Source organism: Haliotis rufescens, unplaced genomic scaffold, assembly GCF_023055435.1.
Source record: "Haliotis rufescens isolate VD_foot unplaced genomic scaffold, xgHalRufe1.0.p SCAF_4, whole genome shotgun sequence".
Lineage (NCBI taxonomy): Eukaryota > Metazoa > Mollusca > Gastropoda > Lepetellida > Haliotidae > Haliotis > Haliotis rufescens.
Window position 1 is genome coordinate 8,696,708 of NW_025964112.1, and position 22,907 is coordinate 8,719,614.

At 40.1% G+C, this 22,907-nt stretch overlaps 2 protein-coding genes across 4 annotated transcripts in view; one reads left to right on the top strand and one right to left on the bottom strand.

Moving 5' to 3' along the window:
- Window positions 1-520: 520 nt before the first annotated feature.
- LOC124135838 lies at window positions 521-19,603 on the bottom strand. 2 transcript variants are annotated; one of them, XM_048382570.1, is made up of 6 exons: window positions 19,318-19,602; window positions 9,294-9,435; window positions 6,464-6,610; window positions 5,655-5,681; window positions 1,401-1,714; window positions 521-968 (listed from the first exon to the last, which is right to left on the bottom strand). In XM_048382570.1, exons 1-5 carry the CDS (start codon window positions 19,379-19,381, stop codon window positions 1,663-1,665), a joined length of 432 nt encoding a protein of 143 aa, XP_048238527.1. In that variant the 5' UTR covers window positions 19,382-19,602; the 3' UTR covers window positions 521-968; window positions 1,401-1,662. The 2 variants fall into 2 exon arrangements, with proteins under 2 accessions (XP_048238527.1, XP_048238528.1); XM_048382571.1 differs by lacking the exon at window positions 5,655-5,681 and having other exon boundaries at window positions 19,318-19,603.
- Window positions 19,604-19,892: 289 nt separating this feature from the next.
- Window positions 19,893-22,907, top strand: part of LOC124135837 — a 31,637-nt gene continuing 28,622 nt past the window's right edge. For both annotated transcript variants that reach the window (XM_046501448.2, XM_046501449.2), the window contains exons 1-2: window positions 19,893-20,030; window positions 22,088-22,745. In XM_046501448.2, coding sequence (XP_046357404.2) covers window positions 19,982-20,030; window positions 22,088-22,745 — 707 coding nt within the window. In that variant the 5' untranslated portion in view covers window positions 19,893-19,981. The remainder of the gene's footprint in view (window positions 20,031-22,087; window positions 22,746-22,907) is intronic.

The following is a 22,907-nucleotide window of genomic DNA, read 5'->3' on the forward strand; positions in this document are numbered from 1 at the left end:
GTTTAAAGAAAGTTCTTGTGTTTTATATCCATATCTCTAGAAAGTATCACTGACAAACAACACTCCATTCCTAAATTTTTAAAAAAAAAATGGAGCGTTCAAACAATAGAATGACGTCACAGATGTGTTTCAATTGTGATTGATGGCATATTGCGGGTGTCGGTCTATGGTGCCTATATGACTCATTTGTCAACAGTTGGGGCTTGGTCTTCACCAGCGAGTAACGAGCCAGCAATCACAACACTCCCTTTTATACCATTTAAGCCGTGGACTAATTAAACTCTGATTATAAGTGCCATTACGCTGATCGTTTGTTAGTTACAATAACACCACGATACAAGAACAGTGGCAACTGCTACGTGTGTGGCCTTTGGTTCCTTGATGACAAACACCGCCTCTGTAGTCTAGTGGGTAGAGTGTCTGCGGAACGGTGGGGGTTCGATCCCCAGCCACGTTCTACCGAAAGACGTTAAAATATGACTGGCTCGTTACTATCACAAACGCAGATACAAGACAAACCTACAAATTGGAATAGTTTATTGAATAAGCTAATTACAAGCTGGTAGAGCGAATAGGCACATTTAGGTTATAATCCCTTAACGCCGAGCGCTAAAAAAATATCTAAATACATAACGCCAATTGCACTATTTTGACAGGTCTCAATGACTCCATTCTTAATTGTAACCATTATGTGAACTATAGTCTAGTATTAAGGGACCAATCATATGATATTCGGGAGGGGGGATTACATCTTGTTCCCGAAAATTCTTGACGAAAATAACTATGCTTCTGCCTGTTGAAAACAACAACAAATTGTCTGCCACAAAAATTACGTTGTTGAAAGGTGTTAAGGAAGGCTAAAAAATCAGGCTCAGGTTTAAATAAAAAGAATAGCTGCTTTTGCAGCTGTAGCTGAAAAAAATATATAATCTCGATCCAAAACCCCAGCCCCTCCTACCCACAAGAACCTACTCATCACCCAACCACACATATAACAATGGAATGTATCCAAAACCCCAGCCCCTCCTACCCACAAGAACCTACTCATCACCCAACCACATATATAACAATGGAATGTATCCAAAACCCCAGCCCCTCCTACCCACAAGAACCTACTCATCACCCAACCACATATATAACAATGGAATGTATCCAAAACCCCAGCCCCTCCTACCCACAAGAACCTACTCATCACCCAACCACATATATAACAATGGAATGTATCCAAAACCCCAGCCCCTCCTACCCACAAGAACCTACTCATCACCCAACCACATATATAACAATGGAATGTATCCAAAACCCCAGCCCCTCCTACCCACAAGAACCTACTCATCACCCAACCACATATATAACAATGGAATGTATCCAAAACCCCAGCCCCTCCTACCCACAAGGACCTACTCATCACCCAACCACATATATAACAATGGAATGTATTCTCTGCAGAACACTACAATAAACCAGCAATATACAGTTTACAGACGTTCTGTGCATTGAAGCATAGCGTCAACAATTATATGTACACAAGGACCACGTCATTTCTGCATTTGCAAGAATCAAACGTTGGATCTGAAAAATTGGTGAAAAAACAAGTAACTATACAAAATACTATATAAACATGTCATCAGGTACACAGCTAAGTGTCTACAAAGACAAAGTTCATTGTGTGTATTCTTTTCGACCGTCTGCAGGACCAGATACAATGATGTGCCTGAAACAAGCAATATGATTTACGATCACAGATATGTTACATGAAAACATTCACAAATATGTCATCTCCTACCGTACATGTATAATTATGTTAAAGGGGGCTCACTTTCTACCGAGCGACGTGTTTTATAACTGGTGAAGGAAAAGCCGTGGCACGGGTGGTCCAGACCTAATGCAGAGTTGCGTCCCTTTGGCGTGTGATCTTGAGTTTGACTCCTAGTGAGTGAGTATGGGTTAACGCCGTTTTTAGCAATATTACAGCAATAACACGGCGGGGGACACCAGAAATGGGCTTCACACATTGTACACATTTCGGGAATCGAACCCGGGTCTTCGGCGTGACGCTCCAACGGTTTAACCACTTGGCTACCCGACCGCCCGTTTGACTCCTTGATTCGTCTTTTTATGTTTCTAGGTTAGCCAAGTCCCCACACGAGCTCATGGGTTTCACAAAACAGGTACACGTCTAAGACCTATATTACTTAGGGCTTTCCTACCACATCAAGATCCCACGTCCTGATATAACTGGAATACTGTCTGTTCAAAGCGGCGTCAAACTCAATTCACTCAGTCCCACATTAAGCTGACACGCCGTGACATAACTGCAACACTGTTCAAAGTGGCGTTAAAACCAGACTCCAATCGTTCTAGCATTAAGCTGACACCCCTGATGTAACGGATATACCACTGAAAGCGGCTGAAACCATTTCACCCACTCACTCCTTTTAATGAAATGCATTGTGTGTGCACGTTAATGACATGCTATGTGTAGGTATTGTTAGCGATAGCATAGTGAACATGTGTGACTATTGTGACAGGTCACGACATCATTTGACATTGTAGACAGCTTATTGGACGATTGCCTTAGTGTATAGATCGTACTGACTGCTGTGACATGGACTATAGGACGGGGCTGCGACCAGACAGTTGTTGTGAAGCTGCGAGGGATGTTCACGCATCATGTCACTGCCAGCAACATAAGGCAGCCTGTTGACTACCGTGTGACCTCATACAGTCATATACAGTGTGTGCATCTAGAATCAGTAGTATATGACTAAATAACACGAGACATTGTTATTAGTTTCATGTATTGTTGTTAGATAACATTCTCGCCGTGAATATCTGCAAAATTATTGATTCAGCGTTAAACAATACCCACTCACTCACTTAATGTAATGCCGTAAAAAAATGTATAAAAAAATAAGGGAAAAAAAAATGTAATGCCGTGGTCAAAAGATGAACTATTGCAGGATTGGGTGTAAATCAATATTCACCCGTGCATTTAATGCAATGGGCGTGTCAAGATGAATGTATATAGAAACATTGTGTTTACATTGAGAATGGGCTTATGTCGCATTTGGCATTGTTTCAATCCCATCTCGGAAACCAAGAATGGGCATCACACATTATATGCACTATAACACCCATGCTATCGTAATTATTTTGTAGTTATTTTTATTTGTTCATGTTGACTGGCTCGTTAACCCCTATTGTTCCATCTTTTTCATTGTTTGTGAAGCGGCATACAAATCACCACATTGTCGCAAAGAATTCAAAATGCTGGCATTCACTGTTTATGACGCCACAGACGTTACATGTGACGTCATTGCAACACTACCATGTCTGAGCTAATCTCTCCACTGGTAATCTGGAAACGTACATAATCTACGTTTTCTCCGAAAAATAACTTTGTGTAATATGTAGGAATATGTATATACGCAACTCGGATAATCTGTTCCTCGTGAAATAATGAAGTCCTCGCCAAGGCTCGGAAAATACACAATTCACTCGGGACAGATAAATCGTAATTCTTAATATCTAGTAGGTCATTCTCTGAAATTTACCCCATCGCCCTTGAAACCTCAAATTTCAGTTTCAAACTTCCTGTTTATGTATGTTACTGGTATGTCGCGAACAGCTGATGGTATAGAATTTAGTGCATTGTTCTGTATATTAATACACGATTTGGTGCATTGTTCTGTATATTAATACACGACCTAGTGCATTGTTCTGTATGTTAATACACGATTTAATGTATTGTTCTGCTTGTTAACACACGATATAGTGCACTGTTCTGTATGTTCACACATAATTTAGTGCATTGTTCTGTATATTAACACACGATTTAGTGCATTGTTCTGTTTGATTATACAAGATTTCGTGCATGATTGTGCATGTTAGTACAATATTTCGTGCATTATTGTGTGTGTGTTAACACACGATTTAGTGCATTGTTCTGTATGTTAATACACAATTTAGTTCATTGTTTTGTATGTTAATATACAGTGCATTGTTCTGTATGTTAATACATAATTTAGTGCATTGTTCTGTGTGTTGATGCATAATTTAGTGAATTGTTCTGTATGTTAATACATAATTTAGTGCATTGTTCTGTCTGTAAATACAAGCTTTAGTTCATTGTTCTGTGTGTTAATGCATAATTTATTGCATTGTTCTGTACGTTAATAGATAATTGAGTGCACTGTTCTTTCTGTAAGTACAAGCTTTAGTGCATTGTTCTGTATGTTAACACACGAGTTAGTGACATGTTCTGTATGTTAATACAAATTTAGTGCATTGTTCTGTCTGTAAATACAAGCTTTAGTGCAGTGTTCTGTATGTTAACACACAATTTAGTTCATTGTTCTGTATGTTAATACACAATTTAGTGCATTGTTCTGTATGTTAATACATACTTTAGTGCATTGTTCTGTCTGTAAATACAAGCTTTAGTGCATTGTTCTGTATGTTAATTCACAATCCAGTGCATTGTTCTGTACGTTAATACATAATTGAGTGCACTGTTCTTTCTGTAAGTACAAGCTTTAGTGCATTGTTCTGTATGTTAACACACGAGTTAGTGCATTGTTCTGTACGTTAATACACAATTTAGTGCATTGTTCTGTATGTTAATACAAGCTTTAGTGCATTGTTCTGTATGTTAATACAAGATTTAGTGCATTGTTCTGTATGTTAATACATAATTTAGTGCACCGTTCTTTCTGTAAGTACAAGCTTTAGTGCATTGTTCTGTATGTTAACACGCGAGTTTGTGCATTGTTCTGTGTGCTGATGCAAGACACGGAGATATTACAAGAGGCTGAATAGGAACGTGCTATCAACGAGAATGATGTTGATCCTGGTTATCTCTACTAGATTCAATACAAGAAGTAGCTATAGGCTGTGGCAGCTCCTTTGCAAAGTCGCAGCTGATAACGCCTTCTTAACTGATCTTAAAGATAACTGATCTTCTTCGAGAAATATACGGGGCACGGGTGTCTCACTCGTCCAATATACCTTAATTCCCTGTGCACACTTCCTCGCTTCGCCCTCCCTATTATTCTTGAAAGTCAGCATAATATACGTACTTGTTGGTTTCACCAATGTGGTAACACGTAAAATATATGTGTCGCTTTTGAAACGCCGTGATATAACTGAAACACTGTTCAAAGGGGCACAAAACCCACACACTCAGTCTTAAAGGTGATTTACATACCAGTAACCTTACCTAACTGTCATGCTTACTAGACTGATACGTAAAATTAAAACTTTCTTAAGTTTCTGTATTTCTTTCTGAATCTGATTTCATACATAACAACGATTGAAATACACTGATAGAAAGTATATGCTGACTAAAATTTCAAAGATCCCTTTTAAGAGTTTGTTCGACTTTCATAATGTCAATAGGTCATTAATTAATCCACCGGTAGACATTATAATCATCTAAAAATACTTGTGAAAATTCAGAATCTAAAAATGACAGGTCAATTTGCCATTGTCATTTTCATCAGTAGCATTCTAAACAGATGTGTCTATCATACTACTATAACAGGCAGTCTTAATGATGTGCATATTGGAGTTATCATGACCGATCAGCTGAGAATAAGTAAGAGCATCTCAGTCGAGTGCAAGCATGCCAAGTGAAGGAATGCGGTCCAAACCTGACAGCAGTAACAAAGGTTGTGGATCTGAAAATGTAATGTAAATGCCACATGTAATTATCAGCATGGTTCCTCCTTAGCTCATCTGGCAAATTTGTAAATTATGATTGACATTTGCTTTCCATACAATGCCTGATTGGTGACCCGAATCCGACAACCAAGCAATGTGGAAAATCAGTTGGCATTTCTATCTGATGATGATCAGCCATCGTCAGCCAAACATTACCTAGATGTTTTTTTACAGACATGTTTTGATTGAAGAGCTACATCTTTTAATGCCAACCCGAATAATTTTAGGACTTTTACCAACATAAATGACATTAATATAAAAGAACATTTCATTTCAGGAGTTTTTGGAATATTCTTTTTGCTCCACCCCCAACCGACATCTCTCTCATCACCAGCCTCCCGCACCCCCCCCCCCCCCCCCCCCCCCCCCACCCCCCACCCCCACCCCCCACCCCGGCGACTACCCGAAAGGCCTCCCGCACCATACACAGGCTAAAACATAATCCTTAATTCCATCACCGCTACAATAACTTTGATTGGTAAATAAGTGGACATATTTATTACGGTTCACCTTCTCAATTTCTAGGTTAGAATACGTCCTAGCATACTATGGTCTTAATGGATGTGATGGTCAGGCTCGGCGACTTGGTTGATTGCGTGTCAACTTAACTCGACGGCGTGGATCGTGCTCATAATATCAATCACTGGTTTGGACGGTCATGGCTCGATTATTTACCATCATATAGCTGGAATACAGCAAACAAACAGGACACTATGTTTAGATAAGCGAAAGTACGTACCTTTCTTCACTGTCCGGTTCTTTCTTGTCTGACACAGAGTGTGAGATGTTGTCGCTCGGCGTGCATGCCTTGATGCAGCACACGATGAAGATGATGAAACCGACGCAGGCAAACACGACGCCGAGGGTCGCCCATAGTTGAGCTCCTCTGAAACAAACCTTAATTTGTCAAATAAGTTATGTTTCACTGATCTTGACAGAATTCGACCCGTGAAGATCTGAGTTAGAATAGGTCTTCAGCAACCCATGCTTGCCGTAAAAGGCGACTATGCTTGTAGTAAGAGGCGACTAACGGGATCGGGTGGTCAGGCTCGCTGACTTGGTTGATGCATGTCATCGTATCCCAAATGCGTAGATCGATGCTCATGATGTCAATCACTGGATTGTCTGGTCCAGACTCGATTATTTACAGACCTCCGTCTAATAGCTGGAATATTGCTGAGTGCGGCGTTAAACAACAAACAAATATGAAAGATATTGCTGAGTGCGGCGTTAAACAACAAACAAATATGAAAGATATTGCCTAGTGCGGCGTTAAACAACAAACAAATACGAAAGATATTGCTGAGTGCGGCGTTAAACAACAAACAAACATGAAAGAATTCATAATTGTATTGTAACTGTAAAAGTCAGTGAGTTGGGTGAAACGTCTTTGAACAGTATTTCAGATTTCACGGACTGCAGCGTGATGAGGGGGAAAACCTCGAAATAATCCAGACGTGGGTGAAACCCACGAGTACAGGTATGGTGCTGACAAACCTAGAAACATAATCTGGAAGTAGAACCCACGATCACAGGATTCTGGCTCGTCTAAGGGACGCAACTCTGCGCATTTGACGACTGAGCAACCATTGCCCCAGGAACTACATATGTGAACGATGGCGATTGGTGGACATACCACATGCTGTTTATGTCAGTTACTTTGGTTGCATGTACTGGACACCCATCGTGTTCGTGACTACCATCACTTACCTTGCAGTTTAGGTGATGGGGAGCCGCATAATATTTATCCTGAATTCCAATATACCAGTAACTGAATTTATGATATCAATAAATTATCATTAATATCACGATATCGATTTCTAGATATACCGATTAGTGGTGTCATAACATGTAATTGGTGATTAGAATACATTGAATACATCGGTAATATTTCTTGACATAATCTGTATAATCGAATTTGTGATATAAAAATGCGTCATTTATTCACCTGTCAATTCTGTTTAAACATAGCAAAACCTACGCTCTGCCATATCATTTCCCGCCGGATGAGTCTAGGAAACAGTGTAAGAATGGTCTGTTGTTCTTAATCTAGGAACCACAATTTTACTAGTATATGTCTTTCTAGGAATCATTGTCCTAGGGTATCAGTTACTAGGAACCATTGTCCTAGGGTATCAGTTACTAGGAACCATTGTCCTAGGGTATCAGTTACTAGCAGCTATTGTCCTAGGGTATCAGTTACTAGCAACTGGGGGCGGTCGGGTTGCCAAGTGGTTAAAGCGTTCGCTCGTCACACCGAAGACCCGGGTTCGATCCCCGACATGGGTACAATGTGTGAAGCCCATTTCTGGTGTCCCCCGCCGTGATATTGCTGGAATATGCTAAAAGCGGCGTCAAACCATACTCACTCACTCACTCACTAGCAACTAATGTCCTAGGGCGTCGGGCTCTAGGAATCATTGTCCTAGGGCATCATTTACTAGCAACCATTGTCCTGGGATATCAGTTACTAGCAACCATTGTCCTAGGGCATCAGTTACTAGCAACCATTGTCCAAGGGCATCAGTTACTAGCAACCATTTTCCTGGGATATCAGTTACTAGCAACCATTGTCCTAGGGCATCAGTTACTAGCAACCATTGTCCTAGGGCATCAGTTACTAGCAACCATTGTCCAAGGGCATCAGTTACTAGGAATCATTGTCCTGGGATATCAGTTACTAGCAACCATTGTCCAAGGGCATTAGTTACTAGGAATCATTGTCCTAGGGCATCATTTACTAGCAACCATTGTCCTGGGATATCAGTTACTAGCAACCATTGTCCAAGGGCATCAGTAACTAGGAATCATTGTCCTAGGGCATCAGTTACTAGCAACCATTGTCCAAGGGCATCAGTTACTAGGAACCATTGTCCTTCGGCATCAGTTACTAGGAATCATTGCCCTACGGCATAGGTAACTGGGAATCATTTTCCTCGGGCGTTAGTCACTAGGAACCATTGTCCTAGGGCATCAGTTACTAGCAACCATTGTCCAAGGGCATCAGTTACTAGGAATCATTGTCCTGGGATATCAGTTACTAGCAACCATTGTCCAAGGGCATCAGTTACTAGGAATCATTGTCCTAGGGCATCATTTACTAGCAACCATTGTCCTGGGATATCAGTTACTAGCAACCATTGTCCAAGGGCATCAGTAACTAGGAATCATTGTCCTAGGGCATCAGTTACTAGGAACCATTGTCCTTCGGCATCAGTTACTAGGAATCATTGCCCTACGGCATCAGTTACTAGCAACCATTGTCCAAGGGCATCAGTAACTAGGAATCATTGTCCTAGGGCATCAGTTACTAGGAATCATTGCCCTACGGCATCAGTTACTAGGAATCATTGCCCTACGGCATAGGTAACTGGGAATCATTTTCCTCGGGCGTTAGTCACTAGGAACCATTGTCCTAGGGCATCATTTACTATGAACCATTGTCTTGTTGCAACAGTTACTAGTTACAGTTGTCCTAGGGCATAGGGAATGTTTGCGCTGAAGGATATGTGTGTGCGTGCGTGCGTGTGTGTGTGTGCGCGCGCGCGTGTGTGTGTGTGTGTACCTACCCGCCGCTGATGCCGCCTGTGTATCCAGTCACTGGTATCTTGTTGGTATTGGAACTGCCATGCGCAGTGGTCCGCCTCTTGAACCGAGCCACGTGGGGTGACCCATTGTCCGCCTCGGTCCGGTTCACCTCAACGTAAACAACTGAAGTAAACAAAGCCAGGCATAAACAGGGAATCGGGGAACATTCTCGATATACAGTTAATCAGTGATCCCTACAAATAGCGGAATTAATGACCAGAGCCATGTTTCACAAAGCGGTCTTGAACTACCATACTGCAACATAAATATAACAATCGTAGCGCTAAGCTCGCTTTGTGGAACAGGGCCCAGAAGAAGTATGAATAGACTAACATCTTGTCTCTGAAAATATATTAAAAATGAACCGAGAGACGTTCTTCATTTTCAGACCGATACTGCAGTAATCTAGACTTGCAAAATATTATAGACTTGCGTTGGCTATATTGGACATATTTGTTTCAGGGTCTGTATGACAGACTATAGTATGAATTAAACCCCTTATAAGGAATCATGGTGAGGGGTGACTGCCCATCTGAATATATTCCACGTCTATGTAGTTGTGGCCTAGATTGTGGGGTTTCAGAACTTACGGGCTTTATCGATTACATTGTGACACATTTGCGAAATATCGAAATTGTTTCAGTGGATTGATTATTTAATTTTCAGGCAACGGTTTTTGTTTTCATCTCGGACGATGGTTCGATCCCCGGTCGCGTCACACCAACGACATTGAAAGATGGTACTTGTTACCTTGCCTGGCGCTCGGCATTAAGGGTTTACATTAAGGACTGGTCAGCTTGGAGTCTGTATACTGGTTTGGTTTGGTTTGGTTTGTTGGTTAACGCCGCACTCAGCAATATTCCAGCCATATGACGGCGGTCTGTAAATAATCGAGTCTTGACCAGACAATCCAGTGATTGGCAACATGAGCATTTGGGACCGATGACATGCATCAACCAAGTCAGCGAGCCTGACGACCCGATCCCGTTAGCCGCCCCTTACGACAAGCATAGTCGCCTTTTACGGCAAGCATGGGTTGCTGAAGACCTATTCTAACCCGGATCTTCGCGGGCCGTCTGTATACTGACTAAGTTGGGTATACATGTTAAACAGTGGTATGGTACCTCAGTGGGCTTGCCCTACAGCTACAACACATAGGCACACACGCACACACACTTGAATCTTGAACGCGAAGTCACGCCCAATTTCATCGTCGTCGTCGTCATCATCATCATCATCATCATCATCATCATCATCATCATCATTATTATTATTATTATTATTAGTAGTAGTAGTAGTAGTATTTCTGACTACATTTTTTTATGAGTGTTTGTTACCCTACAGTGGTATGTTTGCCCCAACAGAAGCAGCACGTCTAATTATCGTTATGCAGCTCGTACAACTCATAACCCAGACACACTTATACTCAGTGTAGTAGATGGGATGGAATGTCGTTACGCTACAGTCTGACATTTCAGTGCCGGTCACAGAAATATTGTTTGTTGAAGGAAACCTGGACTATGTCGAATAACACACATATGTACAACACCTCCATAACAATCACAACAAGCTATCGGCGAGATATGGATGCACCCAATGATGTATTTGAAGCAACTATTTCTGTTAAAAATATGTTTGTCTGCTATGGACTCTCTGACCTTTATTAATTCAGTCGATAAGTCTAGCCTAATCAGTACAATACTCCCCAGGTATTGTTACCGTATTGTAACTAGTAACAACGACTACTATCCAAAACATGGTCCAACTGTTAGGGCGATTATTTTGAATAGACAACTCAGAATAATAGAAAATCCGTTTTTTTTACGAGGTAATCATGAATAACCTCCGTAACCATGGTTACATGTTGTCCTCCTGTAATGGACTACGTTTACGTAAAGGTCAAAGGGCACAGGTGACTCAGTGACAGGGTGCTGTGCAGAATGCCACCCATTGGGTGTACCAGGATCGGCGACCCGTGAAGATCCGGGGTAGAATTGGTCTTCAGCAACCCATGCTTGTCGTAAGAGGCGACTAACGGGATCCGGTGGTCAGGCACGCTGACTTGGTTGATGCATGTCATCGTATCCCAATTTCGTGGATCGATGCTCACGATATCAACCACTTGATTGTCTGGTCCAGACTGGAGTATTTACAAACCGCCGTCATATAGCTGGAATATTGCTGAGTGCAGCGTTAAACAAGTAAACAAACAAACAAACAAACAAACCGGGATCGGCTGGTCGTATGTTCGAGTCAATATTCACTCGATCAGTATCGTTGTCTGTAGCGGCCAATGTGTATGGCACCACGGGCTGTTCCCGTTATTGAGCGAATACGCCGTTAATTACCACCAAATGGGCATCTAAACTCACTCACTCGTTGTGAAGATAAGATGCACCACAAAGTGCACCTCTATCTACCTTTCCTTTTACGCTATTTCCTCCGATTCATCCAATCTCTCGGTAAGATCCGAAAACCGGAAAGCGCCCTCTGGCGGCATCTTGTTATATACCCCATTGGATAATATATATAAGAAAGTCTATCTTCCTACAACTGTTTACTTATTCACGAGTTTTGAATAACTAAGCCACGACCCGCTATTGTAGTATATAGACGACAGGGGGCGTCGTATCATGCAATGTCCTATACATCCACGTTAGAGCAAGCTTGGTCTTAATCCGCTACCATAAAAAAGAGACATCTTATATTGCACAGAAACAGCTCACGTCATTTACACGTTTGAAATAAGCGGACATACTTCAATAAAAATAATTTCTTTCCAATATGTCTGTAACAGATGTTTCCTTCTTGCTATCATGTCCATTTGTTCCCCGTATATGCAAAACTAAGCACATCAAACCAAGAATCGAGCCTCATTTAAGTACCGTTATGGATCAATGATTTGACTGATTTTATTGACATCGCTACGTAACATATGGCATATAAAGACGTGGACGCATGCTTCAAAATCAATGTTGATGAGAATAGGGCTTGCTGCATAGACTCAAACAGGCCCCTACCTGCCCTCCCACACGCAGGAATACAATGACCGACAGAATATTCTTACGGGAGTATAATTTGTACATTTTTACTGCCAGATCCGATTGAGGGTCAGTTCTGTCAGTTCAGTTTGTTCAATAGTACATATCAACAAAGGATTAATGTTCTCTACACGGATTTGTGCGAGTGCGTGCGTGCGTGCGTGCGTGCGTGTTTTTGACATACTAGAAAGTATATGGCATTATATTAAAGAAAACACATAATTGTTTTCACTTCGTTTTTTTCTATCTAAAAATTGATGCAAGTGCTTTCTAATTGGCTAACCAATTAAAATAAACAACGCCCACTAACGGATTATTGCTTCATGATTGGCTGATAAAATAATAGGCGGTGCTCTTATTGCATTATGGCGCTGAATGATGCCCCTGATTTTGCACTTTTGTCAATTTGCGTGTGTCAATAATTAAATAAGCAGTCTGTGAAGTTATTATTGTTGACATCTTTATTTAGAATTGATTTCAATTTGGTTTTGTGTTTATAGAGTTATATACTTATTATTGTTTAAAACCGATGTGCACAATTTGTGTAAATTCGCCTTGCTACGCGAGTGGCCTGGTCCTCGTTCCAAAAAGCGAACATAGAGCGAAGACGATAAAATAAAAGCGACAAAACTCTCATAAAAATATTTACCAAAAAGCAGGGTCGATTGTACAATTCTGATTATATCATGAGCATGTATATATGAATCACTATCAAATAGTGATGATACCAGGTGTTCGCGAAAAGGTGAGCGTATCCTGCCCCACCGGTGGCACCCGCCACAAACACATGCAAAGGCAAGTCAATTGTTCGCAGGAGAAAATCACGGGAACATGTGGTACAAGTCAAAATACGGAACCTTTTGAAAGCTTTACTGAGGCCTTGAATGTTGTAACTCAGATGATCAAACAACTTCTGATCAGGAGACGTATGACACTCTTTGAAATCTTGTTTAAAAGAGCATGCTCGATTGTATCTCAAACGTTGCGAAATGTAGACACCAAGCATTGAAGCTGCAGCAATATTGCTCGACATAAAGGGAAAGTTGACTTTTGGAAAGTTGAAGTCATCGAACGATATCAGATTATCGATCTATCTGAAGCTAAGGTTGAACTTCTTGGCCAAATTATTTTGTTTTGACTATGTCAATCCGAGCAGAAATTCTGATTCACATGCATAAAGAAACAGATCATCATGAAGGGAAGAGCAATGGGTACCCATGGGGATGCCTACTTCTTGCCTAAAGGTCTATGTTAAGGTGTGGGGGTTACGATCACCTTAGCGCTGAGATCGCTGCGTGGAACGGGAATCTTATAGTCTTGGGCCCCGTTCCACAAAGCGATCGTAGCGCTAAGATGATCGTAACTCCCATACTTTAACATAGACCTACGACAGACTTAGCGCTAAGATCGCTTTGTGGAACGGGGCCCTGGGTTCGAATACCAGATTCGCCCTCATTATGATTCTCAGTTGATTATCATCATACCCGTCCTGGTGGTTTTCACCTATTGGTAAAACTTAATATCACAGGCAACTATTTTTTTCATTTTTGATACCTCTTCATAATACACGTGAAACGTCATGGTAATAATTTCGGTTTTAAATTCATGATAACATATCTTTAATAAATTAAAAGGCATCATATCTACCTCACCAAATAAAACAGCAGGGTTTCCTCCAATGTATTTCCGTCACGTTATGATATTTCTTATTGTAGAAGGAGTTTTTTTTCAGGAAAAAAACACATGGGGGAAAGAGGAACAGGTGCCCAGTAGGGGTGTATCCCACACTTATCATAAGGTCCGACTGAAGAATATCATACTTTATGACTTGACTGACTGCGTGTCACCTTCACCCGATGATGTATGTAGATCGCTGCTCATGCGTTTAGCCACTGGGTTGTCTGGCACAGACTCTGTTATTGATAGACCACCGTCATATAACTATAGGATGCTGCGGACTGCGGCGTTAAACTACATGCATGCATCCACTCTCAGTTACAGGTAATGCTATTTCGAAGTATAAAAACAACCCCATACAGAAAGTGAAGATCAATTACTGTGTCATCCTACGGGCATTTGGACACAAACACAATCATGTATGAGTATAACCTTTCCTATCAACACAGGGGGTGTACACTAGGTTTATCTTTTCACATGTTGAGGTAAGTCAAGAAAAAAACATAGAGCTTACTTTGCTCAGTGAGATTATGGATCTTTTTATTTTTCCTTCTCCGTTACTTACTGTCAAAATCCACAAACGATGTTTTTTCATGGGGTATTTCACAAATCTTCTGAAATGTATAGGGCGGGGTGTGAAAAGGAAGAGCCTGGTCCCTTAGATTTGCGTAGTTTAGGAAATTAGGACTTGTTTGGTAAGATATGAACATAAGAATGCGAATTATAATCGTGTGTATGTCGTTAAGATGTGTACATACGGATGAGAATTATAATCGTTTGGATGTCGTTATAAGTGTGTACATACGAATGCGAATTATAATCGTTTGGATGTCGTTATAAGTGTGTACATACGAATGAGAATTATAATCGTTTGGATGTCGTTATAAGTGTGTACATACGAATGAGAATTATAATCGTTTGGATGTCGTTATAAGTGTGTACATGCGAATGAGAATTATAATCGTTTGGATGTCGTTATAAGTGTGTACATGCGAAAGAGAATTATAATCGTTTCGATGTCGTTATAGGTGTGTACATGCGAATGAGAATTATAATCGTTTGGATGTCGTTATAAGTGTGTACATGCGAATGAGAATTATAATCGTTTGGATTTCGTTATAAGTGTGTACATACGAATCAGAATTATAATCGTTTGGATGTCGTTATAAGTGTGTACATACGAATGAGAATTATAATCGTTTGGATGTCGTTATAAGTGTGTACATACGAATGCGAATTATAATCGTTTGGATGTCGTTATAAGTGTGTACATACGAATGCGAATTATAATCGTGTGTATGTCGTTAAGATGTGTACATACGAATGAGAATTGTAATCGTTTGGTTGTCGTTATAAGTGTGTACATACGAATGAGAATTATAATCGTTTGGATGTCGTTAAGTGTGTACATACGAATGAGAATTATAATCGTTTGGATGTCGTTATAAGTGTGTACATGCGAATGAGAATTATAATCGTTTGGATGTCGTTATAAGTGTGTACATGCGAATGAGAATTGTAATCGTTTGGATGTCGTTATAAGTGTGTACATACGAATGCGAATTATAATCGTTTGGATGTCGTTATAAGTGTGTACATACGAATGAGAATTATAATCGTTTGGATGTCGTTATAAGTGTGTACATGCGAATGAGAATTATAATCGTTTGGATGTCGTTATAAGTGTGTACATACGAATGCGAATTATAATCGTTTGGATGTCGTTATAAGTGTGTACATACGAATGAGAATTATAATCGTTTGGATGTCGTTATAAGTGTGTACATACGAATGAGAATTATAATCGTTTGGATGTCGTTATAAGTGTGTACATACGAATGAGAATTATAATCGTTTGGATGTCGTTATAAGTGTGTACATACGAATGAGAATTATAATCGTTTGGATGTCGTTAAGTGTGTACATACGGATGAGAATTATAATTCGTTTGGATGTCGTTATAAGTGTGTACATACGAATGAGAATTATAATCGTTTGGATGTCGTTATAAGTGTGTACATACGAATGAGAATTATAATCGTTTGGATGTCGTTAAGTGTGTACATACGAATGAGAATTATAATCGTTTGGATGTCGTTATAAGTGTGTACATACGAATGCGAATTATAATCGTTTGGATGTCGTTATAAGTGTGAACATACGAATGAGAATTATAATCGTTTGGATGTCGTTTAAGGGTGTACATGCGAATGAGAATTATAATCGTTTGGATGTCGTTATAAGTGTGTACATGCGAATGAGAATTATAATCGTTTGGATGTCGTTATAAGTGTGTACATGCGAATGAGAATTATAATCGTTTGGATGTCGTTATAAGTGTGTACATACGAATGCGAATTATAATCGTTTGGATGTCGTTATAAGTGTGTACATACGAATGAGAATTATAATCGTTTGGATGTCGTTATAAGTGTGTACATAAGAATGCGAATTATAATCGTTTGGATGTCGTTATAAGTGTGTACATAAGAATGCGAATTATAATCGTTTGGATGTCGTTATAAGTGTGTTCATTAGAATGCGAATTATAATCGTTTGCATGTCGTTATAAGTGTGTACATGCGAATGCGAATTATAATCGTTTGGATGTCGTTATAAGTGTGTTCGTTAGAATGAGAATTATTTTCGTTTGGATGTCGTTATAAGTGGTGTACATAAGAATGCGAATTATAATCGTTTGGATGTCGTTAAGTGTGTACATACGAATGAGAATTATAATCGTTTAGATGTCGTTATAAGTGTGTACATACGAATGCGAATTATAATCGTTTAGATGTCGTTATAAGTGTGTACATACGAATGAGAATTATAATCGTTTGGATGTCGTTAAGTGTGTACATACGAATGCGAATTATAATCGTTTGGATGTCGTTATAAGTATGTACATGCGAATACGAATTATAATCGTTTGGATGTCGTTATAAGTGTGTACATACGAATGCGAATTATAATCGTTTGGATGTCGTTATAAGTGTGTTCATTAGAATGATAATTATTTTCGTTTGCATGCCGTTATAGGTGTGTACATGCGAATGAGAATTATAATCGTTTGGATGTCGTTATAAGTGTGTTCATTAGAATGCGAATTATTTTCGTTTGGATGTCGTTATAAGTGGTGTACATAAGAATGAGAATTTTAATCGTTTGTATGTCGTTAAGATGTGTACATGCGGATGAGAATTATAATAGTTTGTATGTCGTTATAAGTGTGTACATACGAATGAGAATTATAATCGTTTGGATGTCGTTAAGTGTGTACATACGAATGCGAATTATAATCGTTTGGATGTCGTTATAAGTGTGTACAACGAATGAGAATTATAATCGTTTAGATGTCGTTATAAGTGTGTACATACGAATGAGAATTATAATCGTTTGGATGTCGTTAAGTGTGTACATTCGAATGAGAATTATAATCGTTTGGATGTCGTTATAAGTGTGTACATAAGAATACCAATTATAATCGTTTGGATGTCGTTATAAGTGTGTACATAAGAATGCGAATTATAATCGTTTGGATGTCGTTATAAGTGTGTTCATTAGAATGAGAATTATAATCGTTTTGGTGTCGTTAAGTGTGTACATAAGAATGCGAATTATAATCGTTTGGATGTCGTTATAAGTGTGTTCATTAGAATGAGAATTATAATCGTTTGGATGTCGTTATAAGTGTGTACATACGTATGAGAATTATAATCGTTTAGATGTCGTTATAAGTGTGTACATACGAATGAGAAATATAATCGTTTGTATGTCGTTAAGTGTGTACATACGAATGCGAATTATAATCGTTTGGATGTTGTTATAAGTGTGTACATAAGAATGCGAATTATAATCGTTTGGATGTCGTTATAAGTGTGTTCATTAGAATGAGAATTATAATCGTTTGGATGTCGTTATAAGTGTGTACATACGAATGCGAATTATAATCGTTTGGATGTCGTTATAAGTTTGTACATACGAATGAGAATTATAATCGTTTGGATGTCGTTATAAGTGTGTAGAAAAGAATGCGAATTATACTAGTTTGGATGTCGTTATATGTGTGTACATAGGTTCACAGCTGTACACAATGTAGAGGGAAGGCTACCGCGCGTTGTATCAGGACATGGGGTAACTACCAGTAATAACATTATTTGTACCCAGCAGTTTCTATGACACTACCAGTAATAACATCACTATTTGTACCCAGCAGTTTCTATGACACTACCAGTAATAACATCACTATTTGAACCCAGCAGTTTCTATGACACTACCAGTAATAACATCACTATTTGTACCCAGCAGTTTCTATGACACTACCAGTAATAACATCACTATTTGAACCCAGCAGTTTCTATGACACTACCAGTAATAACATCACTATTTGTACCCAGCAGTTTCTATGAAACTACCAGTAATAACATCACTATTTGTACCCAGCAGTTTCTATGACACTACCAGTAATAACATCACTATTTGTACCCAGCAGTTTCTATGACACTACCAGTAATAACATCACTATTTGTACCCAGCAGTTTCTATGACACTACCAGTAATAACATCACTATTTGTACCCAGCAGTTTCTATGACACTACCAGTAATAACATCACTATTTGTACCCAGCTGTTTCCATGACACTACCAGTAATAACATCACTATTTGTACCCAGCAGTTTCTATGACACTACCAGTAATAACATCACTATTTGTACCCAGCTGTTTCCATGACACTACCAGTAATAACATTACTATTTGTACCCAGCAGTTTCTATGACACTACCAAAATGACACTTATGAGTCATATATAAACATGTCCGATAACTTTCATTACAATATTTCAAAGTTTTCCTGGACTTTAAAAGTTGCCATTACGCGTGGCCACAAAGGGCACTTACGATAGTCCTTTGATTTTGGTAACTATTAACACATACTCTTCAGATTAACTGAGTACAACATGTGAAGACACACGCAACATACACAACAGAACCTGTTGATAGCATTGCGACGGAAACAATATGAGAGTCTATTCCCAAGATGATGTTGGTTTTATTTACGCAGATATCGCAATGTTAGGTTTGTAACATCATGGTCATCCGCACACTATCAACAGCGACAGTATAACTGCACAACGTAATAGGCATGGATTAGGCGATCTAATCGGTATGTGAGAGTGCCAGTTCGCGGACCGAGCGTCTCAACACTCGCGAAACCAGGTCGAATGAAAATGTGCATCACCATCATCAGAAACCTACCACACCGAAATATATAACATGGAATGCCTTACCTGTTGCCACAAGAACAGCGAGAACCATGCCAATAGGCAGGTAGCGCAGCGACCAATGAACCATGGCGGATCTGAAGGGGAATATCCTATGTAGGCTGCCCTCTGTTGTGTATGTGGTAAGTATTGAGGCTATCACCGGAAGATGTTAGTTAATAGCGACTGATCATTTAAAAAATCAATATCATATCACATGCAACGGCTTGCCCTCGTCTCTGTGGGTTCATCCCTTTGTAGAGAATTGACGCCCTGGCGACACAAGCTTGTGAGAGCTTTTGTCGACAATTAGTCATTTCTGCTAAATTGGCTTAATGTCTAAACCGTAGTATACATCTACTGAGGGCCCTACAGTAAGGATAAACTGTTAGATAAGAACCATCAACAGCTTTTCGTCTATATCAACCTGTCATATGTTATGTGACAAACTAAATTCACCATTCCCGTTTGAGCGATCACATGGACATGATAACTTTATGTTTTGTAAGCGGATGATGTCACAGAATATAGAGAGCTCCGCGAACGGACTATCGCTGCAAGGAGCTTGGATTAGAAGGAGTCATAAAGAGTTACTTCCCCTAGACCATTGGTTTGACAGGTGTACTTTCGGTTTGGGTTTTTCTCAGAACTGGTGCAACCAGTGCAGTCTTTCCACCTGCACGTATACATCATGGAACCTTTATCGTCAAACATAGCCGTGGATGTGGAATCTATGATCGGTAAGTGTACTAAATATACCGGACAAGTAGCTTTTACCGTCAGCCACAGGACCATGTAATAATACCAACAAACAAACCCGCAGACGAGTCCGAGTCTGTTGGTTATTATTATTAGTAACATGGTCCTGTGTGTCAGCGAAAGCCCATTTGGGTACCAGTTAAAATCAGTTAAAGCGAAAAACACTGCACTTGAACAAGCCGGTATGTAATCCTAATGCACGTACATTATGTGAGGTTTGATCGTTGTACTCAGTGCATTCGTAATGGACGGGCTTATAATTAATGCATGAGCTTAGATTTGGCATTGCTGACTGCACATCAATACACTGTCAGCTCGTTACGGATAATCTACCCCTGAAACACTACAGAGTGACGTCATAGTGCATTTAATCTGATTATGTATTTTGTTATTTTTGTGCAGTATTATAAGTCAGATAACGCACACGAAGGACGCTCGTTACAGATAATGATACCCATCTTTGAGTGAGTGAGTGAGTGAGTATGGTTTTACGCCGCCTTTAGCAATATTCCAGCAATATCACGGCGGGGGACACCAGAAATGGGCTTCACACATTGTACCCATGTCGGGAATCGAACCCGGGTCTTCGGCGTGACGAGCGAACGCTTTAACCACTAGGCTACCCGACACCCCCACCCGTCTTTAAAGCTCTACGGCAACTTGTTTATTGATCCTGGGTGGTTTTTAGAGTGCAGTCTTTTGGCTATAGGTATCTTCTTACTCTGAATTCAAAGGTCATGGTCATGCGGAATTTCTCTTGATCCCAACAATCTGATGTCAGCTCCATTTTCCAGTTATTCCTCACAGGTCATATAACTGGGAATCGATAAGCATCATCACTGATTTTTGATCACATGGTTACAATCGGTGCTCGTTCTTGCATCATCACTGATTTTTGATCACATGGTTACAATCGGTGCTCGTTCTTGCATCATCACTGATTTTTGATCACATGGTTACAATCGGTGCTCGTTCTTGCATCATCACTGATTTTTGATCACATGGTTACAATCGGTGCTCGTTCTTGCATCATCACTGATTTTTGATCACATGGTTACAATCGGTGCTCGTTCTTGCATCATCACTGATTTTTGATCACATGGTTACAATCGGTGTTCGTTCTTGCATCATCAGCACGAACGGAAAGAAAAAAGTCGTGTCGATGTAGTATTTAAAGCGCTCATGACCAAATGCACTGCGAAAGGTAACGTTTCGCAGTCACATGACTACCGATTCTTACCTTGATTGTAACTACGTGATCAAATCTAGCAAAATGGATATTTATTGAAAAGCGCACTTTACAGTTTTCATTACTGTATATAATATTCCTTTTAGCAGGAATGGTTTGTTGTCACTTTATGAATACAGATCTCCATTATTTAATCATAATCATTTTTTAATCATAGTTCGTGATTCTATAGCAAGTGGCGAGGGATATAATGCCGGCTATATACTGAGATACCATGCCGCATTTTAACATGTATAGACCCGTGAATATCGGGTAGAGAATAGCTCTTCAGCAACCCATGCTTGCCGTAATAGGTGACTATGCTTGTAGAGGCAACTAATGGGATCGGGTGGTCAGGCTCGCTGTCTTGGTTGATGCATGTCATCGTATCCCAATTGCGTGGATTATTGCTCATGATGTCAATCACTGGATTGTCTGTTCCAGACGCGGTTATTTACAGACCGCTGTCATATAGCTGAAATATTGCTGTGTGCGGTGTTAAACAACAAACAAACAAATAAACAAACAAAGAATACCCCACTCAGACACAGTGTACTGACCCCAAGCCGGCCAGTCCTTATTTTATTCCCTCAAAAAATAATTATTGTCCCGAAAAGTCTTGAAAATAATAATTATGATGCAGACTGTTGAAAAAAAGGTATTACCTGCCACAAAGATTACATTGTTGCAAGGTGTTTTTCTTAAAAAATTCAGACTCGATACAAATTCGAGCCAATGCTCTATAAAACAACGAGACAAATGTACATGTATAAGGTGAGCTACAACGTAACAGTGCAATATTGTCCACAGGATGTCCAATACAGTTCACTGTTGGAAAGGCTGAACCGCCCCCCGTCCCCGACATGTACCAATATTACTACCCAGTTGGGAACTGTCCCCCAGGGGATGTGACCCACGGATGCTGCATCCCAACCCCCTGTAATGTCCTTCTGCTGGGGTGTGGGGACGTAAGGTTCCTCCTTCACACCCTGGATGCACTGCGCGATCGCCTACTTGTCACGGGGCCAAAACCTACCCTCAACTTCCACTTGAATGACATCGAGGACGGGATACTGGCCAGGACACTCGTCATTCTGTACCTGGTTGACACGATCGATGTGAACAATGGGAATGACCTGAAGTTTCTGTGGGCTGTGTGGTACGATGTGCTGCTTAGCAAGGCTCATCTGACAAGACTGAAAGGGATTATGAAGGACCTTGTGATGGTCAGTTCCGGAGACCATGGGATTATATTTGGCTCGCCCAAAACACAGGAGAAGGTCGTCCATGCACTGAAATGTTGGGGGAAAAAGAAATTACGACCTGAAACAGTCATTAGTGACAGGAAGGACTTCTGTTTTGGTGACTACAGTTCAGAACAATACCCACAGACACCTACCCGGCGTGTAGGATCCAGATTCACGGAACAGCACCAGATGTTCGTTGACACTAAGAGTCTAAGCAACAGGTAATTTTCTCCTTTTTTCTGTGTGAATAATGTTTGTTTATCTGAACATTCTCACCGCTGGAGGTGGGGTATCTATCTTTGTAGTGCTAGCCCACTGAGATAATATCTAGGTTTAACATGGATACCGCACTCAAGATAGAGTACACTGACTCCGAGCCGACC